Raw genomic sequence first — 12,846 nt, 5'->3', positions numbered from 1 at the left:
AACAAAGCAATAAGACTTAAAAAGTTCTGCTCAGTTATCAATAGTAAAATCAAAATCTGACACTTACCAAATTCTTTTATTACAGGATGACATCTAAATATATACATTAATTACTTTGGTTTTATTGATTGAAAATGATCTTTCTTTTTACTCTTTTCTGATTAAGATATATAAATATCAAAATTTCTCTTTTGTTTGTTTAAATAATAGTTAGTTTTGTAATCAGTTTATTAATGCATGTATTTATTTATTGAATTAATTATTAACTCTGCAATATTTTCTATTGTAGCATGCACTGCGGAAAGGTTTTTCCGAATCGATTTTGCTCAAGAACATCTGCATTACGTGGTGGATATATGTGCCGATGAAGTATTCATACTCGATCAAGGACTGACAGAGGTGCCAGAAACAGAGTTTAATCCAACCGGCAACTGTGAAGAACTGAATGTTCTGGAAGGTGATAACAGTACTTTTGTTGTAGATAAAGAAGAAAAAGATTTGGAAGATATAACTGAAGAATCTTCTAGGTAAATATTTGTTACATCATTACTTGTTTTATTTATAATATTCTAATGTTTCTTTTGTAAATTTTTCAGTTCTGCAATGCCTTTAACTCAAGGTAATTGTTATTTTTCTACTATATATTCTTGTTTACAACTCTTCTAAAATGAGGTTTTCAGTAGTTTTAGTAAATCAATACATTATTAATTTCAGAAATGTTTGAAGCTGTGAAGAGTGGAAATTTAGCAAAAGTAAATATCATATTTACATTTTTTCCCTCTTAGAAATTTAATATTTGTCAAAATATTAGAGTATATAGGTGGGTGCTCAGAATTCTGAAATGAAATATCAAGAGAAGTCACTAAACATTAAATTCTACATCAAACTTTACTGAAACATTTAATCTGCTTAAAGAAAGCTATGATAATAGCTTTCTTTAAGCAGATTAAATGCAAGATAATAGCAAGTTTGCACACGACATATATTATGTTACAGAAAGGTCCATTATAACTTTATGCATAATGTACTAGTATAAACATAAGAAAAGTTGTGTGTTAGAACTTTATTTTATAAAATTGCAGAACCAATTATATTTGACCCTTTATTACCATTAATGCACTGTCATTATTACATATGTGCAAATAAGAATGTGCTGGGTGTTTGTCTGCCATTGGTTTTGCTTCATACCCGTGTTGTAATCTTGCTTCTAGTTATCATCTGTTAATTACAATCAGCATAAAAAAACTTGATTTAGATTTAACATTAGAATAATTCAAACTTCTACAAGAAGTAACTTATCCAATGTTGCATATGAAGACGGCAAGTAGCAAAGAGGTGCCATGGCAGAATATTTGTTGTTTTATGCTGAGATAGTTTGAGGTGTTTATGTAGATTTATTTTATTTATAAATAATAAAATTTAAATAGAATATAAATTTTATCTTTAAATTAATTATTAATTTATCTTTAAATAAACCCCATTAGGTTTAAGTTTTGTTATCTACAATTGATGAAAGAGCATACCGTAGATTAGATTAGAAGATTTTAAATGTTTATTATATTCTTATGACATAACAGACTTGGATGAATAAATGCCATCTAATGTTGTGTGTTTATAATTATAACATATGGTAAATATTTTGTAATGTACATCATGCACAAACTTGCTAATGATGCCTTGTTTATGGATATACAAATAAGCATATCTGTAAGTAGAGGATAATTCCCATCCAGTTAGACCAGCTTCAGCAAGAAATGAAAAAATAATGATTTCCCGAGTTTGTGAAGTGAGAACATAGATAATGATAATCTGGTTGGTATTTTGGGAATTTTGTATACCTCTGTACATGCCATTCTTTGTGATGACTTGAAAATGCATAGTATATGTATATTATATATATATAATATATATATATACATACATGAGTCTGAGCACTTCTCTCAGACAGAAAATAAATGTAAATAGTTCAGATAAAATGGAAAGTTCAGTGTCATCATTTATCCAATGGCAATCGGTCAGAGAGAGAGTTGTGATCAGACGAAGTTTCGATTGCTGATCAGATCTAATTTGAAGACAGTTGGCAGCCCCAGGGCAGACTGGCTGGAAGTTGTGTAGTGTGGCAGGAAGTAGGTGAAGCAATGAAGATGAGAAGGAAACAGACACACAGGATAAACAGGCTGAATAAGGAAGAGTGATGACTTTGTCCTTGAATCTCTGGGTTTTTAAAGGATTTCTCAAAGTTCTGAATTTGATTGGTCCCAAATTTCTTTCTCCACCTTTCAATTGATCTCTTTTCTGTTTCCAGATGAAATTAGACAACCATATCGGGTGCAGGAAAGTTCATCAGCAAGTGTCAGTCAAACTTTGAAACTTTCGCTTGTATCTTGTGATGATATTTTCTTTTCTAACATCTAAGAATTATTTTTGTTTTTATTACTTACAATGCAATAGTTTTTCTTTTAAACAAATGCTACATTTTCTTGTTTATTTCTAAATTTTGTCATCTGTACAAGTGTTGGGAGTCAAAGCTCCATCTTTTCAATTGAAATTCTAAACATTCCAATTTGTTAGTTTGTGATGACTCATGACTTCATGGGGTTGACTGTATTGTTTATTTCATACCTTTCACAACACACTATTTCATACATTTTTATAACAAAATATTTTATTAAATAAATCAAACTGGACTGTGTCTGAGACCTTACAATTCTGACCTAGGTGTTGAGATGAACAATGTGCATTTCAGGGTTTAAGCTGGGGAAATTTTTATGTAGCATTTTAGCTAATTTTACTTAAAAAGTTGTAGCAAAATTTTAGAAGCTGTATCTAACATTTCTCACCTATGAGGCTGCTCAGAAAAATACACAATACATTATTGTTTAAACATTTGCTTATTCACATAGATACTGTAAATTATTACAGTGTAATGCACTGTTAATGAAAGGTGAATCTATCATTACAACCCACAAGTATCATCCATTATTGAACAATTATTCTTGGTTTTGATTCACACCAGGCAACAAAGGCTGGATGAAAATTAAATTACTGTCTTGGAGGGTCATTTATGGTGATGTTCAACAAGTTGCTGACATTTTTTTATATCAAGACTTTTGAATTGGAGGAGTTGTTAATTTCATTTCACTGAAACCTTTCACTCTCTACAGTGTGCACTGCGAGTGACAATCTATCTTCTAAATTGGCAATTAAAATAGGTAGAAAAACATGCTTCACATTGTTCGAAGACATTGTTCCTTTAGATCAGCAGTTGGCTACTGGTGGTCCGTGGAGAAATTTTGACATTGATCAACTGAAGTATTACGAAAGAAATGCAAAATGCTTAGTTCCTTTTTGAGGGTTTTTTATTTGAATCTAAAACCAAATATGAAGTGACTGTTATCATTAAATATTGAATAGTAAACAATATTGTGAGTGCGATTGTCGTCCTTGGTGGAAAAGTGCTAAGAATCCATAAACTTATTTCAAACAAACAGCAACGAACTTTAGAGTTGCTTAATTTGTTATAATTAAACAAGTGAAATTTCATATTAATATACAGTGGTACCTCAGGATACAAAATTAATCCGTTCCGAAACTGAGATCATATCATGAAAATGTCGTAAGGTGGATCATCTTTTCCCATACGATTACATGTAAAACCAAATAATTCGTTCCAACGCGAAAAACATACTCAAATTAAAGCCAAGTAATACATTTAAAAAAATAACTGTAGTAAGAAAAACAAATGAAAAATGCGAACTAATGTAACGTCGTATGGTGAGTTTTTGTTCGTATCGTGGAGCAAAAATATGTTTGAATTTCATGTCGTATCCTGAAAATTTTGTATGCTGGGGCGTTCGTAACCTGAGGTACCACTGTAGTAAAATTGAACTTCTATGATCATTATTCTACAGATTTTGTATCGTTTTAAAAAAATTCATGTTAGTGGTCTGCGGAATTCAAAATTGTGAGTTTAGTAGTCCATGAGGTCAGAAAGGTTGCAGACCACTGCTTTAGATGGTCTTTTACCACATGACCATCAAACATGAATTCACAATCATTGGGCACTTTAGTTAAATGACATAGTATAACAAGTACCATATTATCATGGACTGTCCAGCATGTCAGTCTATCCGGGGAGACCACAAAATCAGATATTTCCATATGGTAAAAACTGGCATGCCGGTTTATGTGAGGATATACAACCCTCCGCTTGTGGGGGACATGCCCTTTGAAGCTTAATAACTCCTGTGCTTTTTGTTGAAAATTTCTGAAATTTTGCAGGGAGGTTCGTTTATTAGAGGGATTAATGCTATTAAATTTTGGTGATTAAAGATCAAGGGGATGGGGAGATTGTGGAGGTTGTAGGTATCTCCAGTAGGGTTGAACTTAATGACGATTTTACTTATTGACATTTACAATTTTTTTATAAAACCCATTTCTGACATGAAAATTAATCTTTTTGCTATTTTATAATAGTTAAAAAATATAAGTTTTTATAAAATATCATAATAGATGGTGCCACCAAATGTTGCAGGAAAGTTGCTTGTTGCTGGATTTTATTATTATAATTTGATCCAAAAATACAAAAATAAATATATCAAATTTCAGAAACTGGCTGTAAATTATCACAACTTACACTATCAATATCAGTTTTGTGTAAAATTTGAGAGGAAGGTATTAACTTTCAAGTTGGGGGGGAGTAACAATAAAAGTTTAATATTTTCATCTCATATTTGTCAGTGACTGACTATTGCTACTAACATCAATAATCTGCTAATTGGTTTATTACTTTTAAACAAACCACTTCCTGGTTGTGAGTTGGTTAAAACATATTAAAAACTAACATTTTGAAGATATTTTAACTATGTTAATATGAGGTCTGTTCAAAAAATACGCGGACTGTTTGAATTGCGCGGCTCCAGTTGGTTCCAGGGGAATCAGCTTGGTGTCATTAAGTTTGTACAGATCGTCTGGTGATAAAGCTGTTTCCTGATTACAGATAGCTTTACTTGTTGACTAGCAGACCCTGCCACGCAATGTTGTGGCTCAAAATGTATCTATTATAAATGTATAACACTTCCCCCATGGGGGAATTTTTCGAAAAATCTCTTCTTAGTGTACATTCTCTTGACATACCCTATTAAAACGCAAAAATACCGCATCTAAAATAGTATAAATAGAAGCAGCGTTCTTCACGGTAAGCCTGTCCATCTCCCCCCAGTGGGGGAAATTTCGACATGTATATTTATATAAAAACATGTGTGTATTTGAATGCAACGTTGTCAAAATTTCAAAGGAATCAGTAGGAACAAACGAACATTACATTTTTATTTATATAGATAGATAGAAGATAATCTGCTTTAGTTCATTCTCACAGAAAAGCAAACTTAGGTCGTCGTACTTGTGGAGTTAACGCCATCTGTTGGACATAAAAGCCTTAATACTAGGTGATATCTTTTAATTTATATGAATGTTTAATGGAATTATATACAGCCTATGTCCACCCTGAAGTTCCATTCTAAATATTGGTGAAAGAATTTTTGAAAGCGGATGAGTAGTTTCAGAGATTACATCCTACATCCAAACTTACCTCTTTATAATATTAGTATAGATCAGCATTTCTCAACCTTTTTTGGCTTATGGACCAGTGGTGTTTTTTCAAAAAACTTTACTATATATTAAAGAATTACTACAGAAGTAAATTGTAAAATTATTATCATCATTTACTTATTATTATCATTTATACATCATAAAATTTTTATTTATTAAATTATCATTATTTGTTTGAAAAAGAAAATTTTTAACGCAGAGTGATAAAAATTCTCTGCAGACTGGCAATTTAGAAACACTGGTATTGATTAGCTACACGGTTTTTAGTGAAGTGCAATTTTTTCGTTTGTCGGATTTCAGAATGAATGACCTGATGGAGCAACAAGTAGCTGTGAAATTTTGTGTTAAACTTGGAAAATCTGCGACTGAAACATTTGCTATGCTCAACCAGTAGGTGGGTGAAACGTCCCCAGACCCAAGAAAGCTCACCAAGTTCAATCCAATGTCAAGGTGATGCTGATAGTTTTCTTTGGTGCTAAGGGTGTTGTTCACCACGAGTACAACCCCCAAGGCTCTATAGTGAACCAGACTTACTACGTTGAAGTTCTGAAACATCTGAGGGATGCCATCTGTCGCAAAAGGAGAAATGTGGAAGAGTGGCGTCTGGTTTCTTCATCATGACAATGCTCCAGCCCATTCAGCCTTCAGAACTCTTGAGTTTTTGGCCAAACACTTGATCACTGTTCTTCCCCACCCCCTACTCACCTGACTTTTCTCCTTGTGACTTTTTCTTGTTCCCCAAATTCAAAAGATCCTTGAAAGGAAGAAGATTTGAGACAATTCTCGAGATTAAGGCAAATGCGACGAAGGCACTGAAAGACATTACAAAAGAAGCATACCAGGACTGTTTCAACAAGCGGAAACACCATTGAAATAAGTGTGTGCATTGGGAAGGAGAGTACTTTGAAGGGGACCCAGACATGTAACTTTCACATAAAGTACATTTTGTTTTATGACGTCGTCTGCGTATTTTTTGAACAGACCTCGTATAACCACAGAAAATGTTAATTTTTAGCAAAAGGTGTTGCTAAATCTAAATTCTTGTAGCATTTTAGCAAAGAAAACTAGGGACAGCTTAAACCTTGGCATTTGTTATTGGGAAAGTCATTGTTGTATAGATTTTATTTCAAGTGATTACAGGCAATGGAACTTGGTGTTTCTTATACAATACAAAAAGTAAACATGCATCATTGTTATGCAAATCAGCTTATTCACAATAGGTCCAAGAGGATGCTAATGTTTGTGTCTTTGTTTGATGGTATGTGTTACGAGTTTGTCTCCAACAAAAGATCCATTAACAAGGAATCTTAAGGTAACATTCTCAGTGACGTCTGCAATGCAATAAAACGAAAGCTGCCTTTTCTCTGGCAAGCAAAAATCCAGGTTTTCCATCAACATTCTGGTGCATTGTGATCTTCTAATTAAACAATAATTTACTTTCCTTTCATGAAAAAAATGCATTTTTGAATTTGTAATTTCATAATAATAATTGCTGTAGATAAAATTAATGATTGCTATATTTCATTTTGATTCATTTATAATATAATAGATTAATCTTAACTTTCAAATTTAATAACTTTGATTGCTAATTATTTTCAGTTGAAGGATTTACATAAATGTGGTTGCTCGTTGTTACATCAGGACCAAGACGGCATGACGGTGCTTCATTATGCTGCCGAGCTTGGGTGTAGGGAAATTGTCAGCTACCTTCTTACCTGTGGTGAGAATTTGAAAATCAATTTTTGCATAATTCTTGACATCAATTAAGCAGTTTAAAATTTTTCAGTTCCACATTCTACACTAGACGTAGCCGATAAACTAACGTAAGTTTGTCAATTTTTTAAAAAACTACCTTACCTAATTAAAAAGAAAGTAATTAATGATTTTAAAATTTAGTGGCCAGACACCTCTTCACAAAGCCGTGTTAAATAAGCATCACACGATCAGTTGTATGCTGGTGTCTGCTGGTGCCTCTTTAACGTCTCTCGATAACGAGGTGGGTGGATTTTAATTTGATAATTTGAGTTGTTTCTTCAAAAAAAATTAACTTAGACTTTTATAATTGAAGAATTTGACTCCAAGAGATTTAGCCAAGCAAATAGAAGATAACGATCTTGCTGACTATCTTGAAAGTAAGTGTTTTTTAAAGTTTTGGAAATATTGTTAAATAATTTATTATTTTTAATTTAAACACTTGTTTTATATTGGCTGAGATTTTGGTCAAGATTAACAAATGACTGATAGCTAGATGGGCGACAGTGGGAATGTACAGGTCTGCAATTTGATAATTGCAGCCCAATAAATGCTTGCCATTATATTTATTGGCCTACTGATGAATAAATTAGGCTTTGTTTATTGTTTCTGAGAAAAGTTTTAATTCTACAAAATGACATTAAGTTTTAATTAATGGTGTATATTGAGAAAATTTATTTAAATATTTGCTGATTTCGATGTTTGTACAGAAAAAGTTTTCATTTATTATTATTATACAGTATTTAGTGGTTTATACTCGGTTGATATTGGTGGCTGAGTACCAACCAAAAACTAAAATTAAATAAGTGTGTCAGTGTCCGTATTCAGGAATTTCCTAACAGTATGGCATGTATTCAATATAGTGGTCTTCTGCAGTATGATGTGTGTATTTCTATTCAATTGTAATGTTCCCAGGCTTTTGTATAGTGTGTGTGGTATCACACCTGTACTGGAGAGAATGACAGGTACAATAAGCACCCTTTCCATCCTCCACATATGCCTTATTTCCTGGGCAAGTTCTGTGTACTTGCTGATTTTTTCAGTGAATGTGTTTTGTATATTGTGATTATTTGGAATGGATATGTCTATAATGTGTGTGATTTTATTGTGGTTGTCAATGAATGTGATGTCTGGTCTGTTGTAAATTGTTTTATCTGTGATTATGGCTCTGTCTTAGTACATTTTGTGTGTGTTGTTTTCCATTACTGTCTGTGGGATGTCTGATAATTTGTGTTTGTTTGCAAGCTCTTGGTGTATTATATTTGCTATTTGATTATGTCTGTGTAAATAATCTGTCTGTGCCAAGAGCTTGCCCCCAGAAGTAATGTGTTGTATAGTTTCTGGCATGATGTGATTTTCTGCCATGTATCATTTGTGAGTGTTGTATCTTTGAGTATGTGTTTTCTTTAGTTTTTAGTATTTATGACCTGATCCTGTATGGCAATCATGAATTCCATCTCCCCAAAGAGGTATCCCCAATCTAACCAGCTGTTTGATGCAATTTTGTCAACAAAATCCTGGGCCAGGTCATAAGGATGCCTGCCATGGAGTGCCTTTTGAGCCCGTGATTGCTTGATGGTGTCTATGCTTTTTATATGTTGTGTCATGTCTGTATGATGTGAGTGTAAGTTTAATGGTGTGTTATTTGAGTCTGCTAGAGTTACTGCTTTATGTAATTGTGATGTTTCTTGTTTTTTGTTGTTATTATTATTATTATTAATTTTCATTTGAAGTTTGAATTAACATCTCAAACTTTTGCAGGTCAAGAAAGATTCTGTACATTTGGGAGAGAGAAGGAAACTGCTGTTTAGGAGTCAAACTTGTGTTTGTCCCCGAGCCAAGTAAAAATTGTTCACTTAAAAGTGGAGTTTGCAGTGCAAATCATCCACAAAAAATGTTAACCAACATTTTTTATGAACAACAAATATTTTTGGCCACATTCCACTTAAATCAAAAGATATTCCTTTGTATATGCCTGTAAATACTTGAAATACCGGTAGTTTTCTAGTTACTGAATAACAAAATGTATGAAAAAAGTTAAAACCCACACAAACACTAAGAAAGTAAACATGTATTGGGTCGACATTGTCGCGCCGAGGCTGCGATCGTGTCCATTAAGTAGTTTCTTTGAAACAAAATAGTATTAGTCGAGGATTTTTCAGTTAAATCAACTTAACGTATCTGTCGACATTCCCGACTGACTTTTGTTTTAAGCCAGGTAGAGGAGCAGACTCGTTCTTTTCCGTAAAGATCCAAAGCATTATACAGGCTGTTAGGCCGAAACGTGATAAAAGGTACTGTGATCGAAAGTCTGGGAAGGACAAAACAAATTTTTTAATAATATATTATCAAAAGAAGTCTTTCTTTAGAGACAATGTATCTTATGCACCGTAGATAGGTACCATTTATTATCGTTATTAAAAATTACTGCACCAAATTAGTGTAGCGACTAAAAAGAAAAACACATCACTTGAGGAAGAGTTCACATCACCTTATTTAATTAATAATAATATAATTCATCTTCACAAAATTAATTAGATTTCACCACTAGAAATGTTAGGAATCATCAGTTTTATGCATCTTTGCCCATGCACCATTCACACATACATACATACACACACAAACACAAACAAACACACTATTCATACTTCCAACTTTTGCAATAAAAAAAAACAAACTTTGAAAAGAATACAGTTATGTCCCAGATGCCGCAACATAGTCAATTTTACGATAAAAGTCGAACTTTTAAAACTTTTTTTAAAGCCACGTTCCAATAGCCAGACATTGCCGTTCCTGCGCGATGCATTAGATTTTTTATCGTCTCCATCCCTTTAACTGCTTGATTTCCAACCCCGCAATTATCGTTTCGTCACCTGTACAAAATGGTAAGATAGTGTATAAACAAAAAGTATTTTTATACCTGCAAAGAAAAGTCATATTTAACAACCGATCGGAAACTGTTCCTCCTGTTAGAATAAAGGAAACATGATTAAATTTTTGCTTGTCAAATTGCAGACCTTTTCTATAAATGCAGTTTAACGTTTAAGCGAGGACCGTGCGGACGGATCTCCACAGCATTAGATTTTGTGAGTCCGATTTGAGTCCTGACTGAAAGTGTGCATTCAGTTGCAGAGTAGGTGCGGGACGAATCTGGCCTTGGCCTAGTACTCACTGCCACATGCCGCTCTTTTCGACGGGTGCTTCGCCATCAGTCTCTCCGGAGCTGGCGCGCGGCCCTTTGATCCTTCGCCGGATCCACGCAGAGACGACCATTTTCTAGGGCACTTCTTTTGTACGCGAACAGCATTCAAACCTTCATTTTTAATTTCAATCCAAAGGAAAAGCTCTAATTTTTTAGGATGATGAGAGGTCAATATATTTCATCTATTCAAATTACATGTGATATACGTCACTCCTACTATGCACTAGCCTACAACTATGCAGTCGAAGTACACGAGTACACTTTCCGTATTTCCCTTTCCGTTCACGACGGATCTCCGGCACGGTTCGACACTTCGTTCTCACTCGTTATTCCCGCAAGAGAGTCAAAGCCAGACTCATCTTATTTTAAACACTAATTTTTTTGTTCTTTTGCTTAAATACTTAAAGCAAAAAATAATTATACTGTAAGGTTGAATGGAACATTTAATCGATTTTAATAAATGCTAAAAGTTAAGAGTTGTGCTCCACTTATTTCTGTCATTTTCTATTATTATTAATTTGTTGCTTTATCCTTTGCATCTAAGTTACAGATCCTCTTGGAACATACCCGTGCATGAAAGATGATGCAGAGCCGCCGTGTCGTCCATGCGCAATCTTATCAAATGCATTAAACACATACCAATGTGTTTTGGAACAGATGTGATTATCAAGAAGCGAGAACTAGGTCTAAGCAAATTTTCTTTCAACTAATATCCTCCTTTTGAGGTTGTATTTCGGTCTAGTTCCGGATGTCAAATGAAGATTTCACAGAACCATCATTATTGTACTATGTACCTATTTCCCAGGGGTGGGCACCATGCAAGAGGGATCACATACATACTCCTTCATTTATTAGATTTTGCCAGATGCTCCCCCATCTTGTCTGATTGTGCTTCCATTGCCATCATCTCTCTCTTAGCATGCTCTCTTGACCTAGTGCTTATACTTTGATTCTTCTGATATTCTGCCAAGATTTCTTTGGTTGCCTGGTTTTGCTTCTCCCACTTTTTCAGAGTAATTTACACACTCTTCAGTAATTCTTCTGTTTCCTCAACATGGCCAAAATGCCATACTGGACTTCCTCACCTTTTGTATGATGTCTCGTTTGCACCACTTTCTTGACATCCTCATTCTTCATGTGGTTCCTCTGTCATTATGTGCACATATGCTTCAAATATCTAATGTCACAAGTGGTAGTGAGACTCCGATGCCTCTTCTACCCTACCCACGTCTCTCTACTATATATTGATACAGGAACCACTTCCATATTCCTCTGTATCGGCTCTTGGTCACGTAAACAGAAGGCAGTGTGAAGAATCCGGATTTGAGCCTTGTAAAATTAAGGATTCTGTGAATGTAAAACACGCCCAAACTTTGGCATTTTGAGAGCCAAAGTTTGGGCGTGGAACGAATCGGATTAATTCACAGTGGGGTGCTTAATGCTTGGAAGAAGCCATCCAATTTGTTCTGGTGTGGAAGGAAACGTGTCATGCTTTGTTCAACAAAAACATCAAAGATTTTATTGGTTTTCATGAATTTTCTAGAGTGTATGGATCATCTAGAACAGTGTTTCTTAACAGGGGACCACGGCTCCTGAGGGTCCATAAAAGAAGTTTTTCAGGGGTCGCCAAATTATGCAAAATTTCCTTCAGTGTAATAATAAAAAGAAAATTGATTGTATAATCGAATATCGTATTGAAAAGTGAAATAAGAAATAAAGTTTTCGTATTTAGTTTTTTTTTTATTTAACAAATTAGTTGAGGATATTCAGCAGCAGAAATCTCATTAAATTATTTTCAAATATTTTTTGTTTTTTTCTATGAATTTTTAAATGTTTCTTATTTTATTTTTTGTTAAAAATTAATGAGTTTTTATGTTTAATTGTGAAGTTTGAATGTTATTTAAATAGATAATGAAATAATAAAGTTATGTTTTACATTTATTATATAAAAAAATAAAGCAATAATTAAAAAAATCAGTTTATTATAGATAATTTAACAAATTAAAAAATGGGGGTCAAAAAAATTATGAAATATTTGGTGGACCGCGATTATAAAAAGGTTAAGAACCACTGATCTAGAAAATATTCGCCGCCATTGAATAATCTCAATCTTAGCTTCGAACTGGATGCCATTTTGATCAAAAAAGTATGCATTTGTAAATTTTACGAAATCGTTTAAATTTTGTAAGTTAAAAAAATTATGTAAAATAACAAATGTTTTTTTTTTCACGACTTTAAAGCAGCTTACTTAAGATGGCGACATATGTATAAAAAATATTTTT

At 33.4% G+C, this 12,846-nt stretch overlaps 1 protein-coding gene across 2 annotated transcripts in view; it reads left to right on the top strand.

The window, feature by feature from the left end:
• LOC111617201 (eye-specific diacylglycerol kinase-like) overlaps positions 1-12,220 on the top strand; it is a 107,270-nt gene extending 95,050 nt beyond the window's left edge. The window contains exons 22-29 of one of the 2 annotated variants that reach the window (XM_023358532.1): positions 290-527; positions 597-619; positions 715-752; positions 7,210-7,330; positions 7,397-7,433; positions 7,507-7,606; positions 7,679-7,742; positions 9,124-12,220. In XM_023358532.1, the coding sequence (XP_023214300.1) occupies positions 290-527; positions 597-619; positions 715-752; positions 7,210-7,330; positions 7,397-7,433; positions 7,507-7,606; positions 7,679-7,742; positions 9,124-9,173 (671 nt within the window). In that variant the 3' untranslated portion in view covers positions 9,174-12,220. The remainder of the gene's footprint in view (positions 1-289; positions 528-596; positions 620-714; positions 753-7,209; positions 7,331-7,396; positions 7,434-7,506; positions 7,607-7,678; positions 7,743-9,123) is intronic. The other variant, XM_023358538.1, reaches the window with a different exon arrangement.
• The last annotated feature ends 626 nt before the right edge of the window (positions 12,221-12,846 follow it).

The sequence above is a fragment of the Centruroides sculpturatus genome, unplaced genomic scaffold, assembly GCF_000671375.1.
Source record: "Centruroides sculpturatus isolate CEXI.00-Female unplaced genomic scaffold, Cexi_2.0 scaffold96, whole genome shotgun sequence".
NCBI classification, from domain to species: Eukaryota; Metazoa; Arthropoda; class Arachnida; order Scorpiones; family Buthidae; genus Centruroides; species Centruroides sculpturatus.
This window is presented reverse-complemented; position numbering and strand designations above follow the sequence as displayed.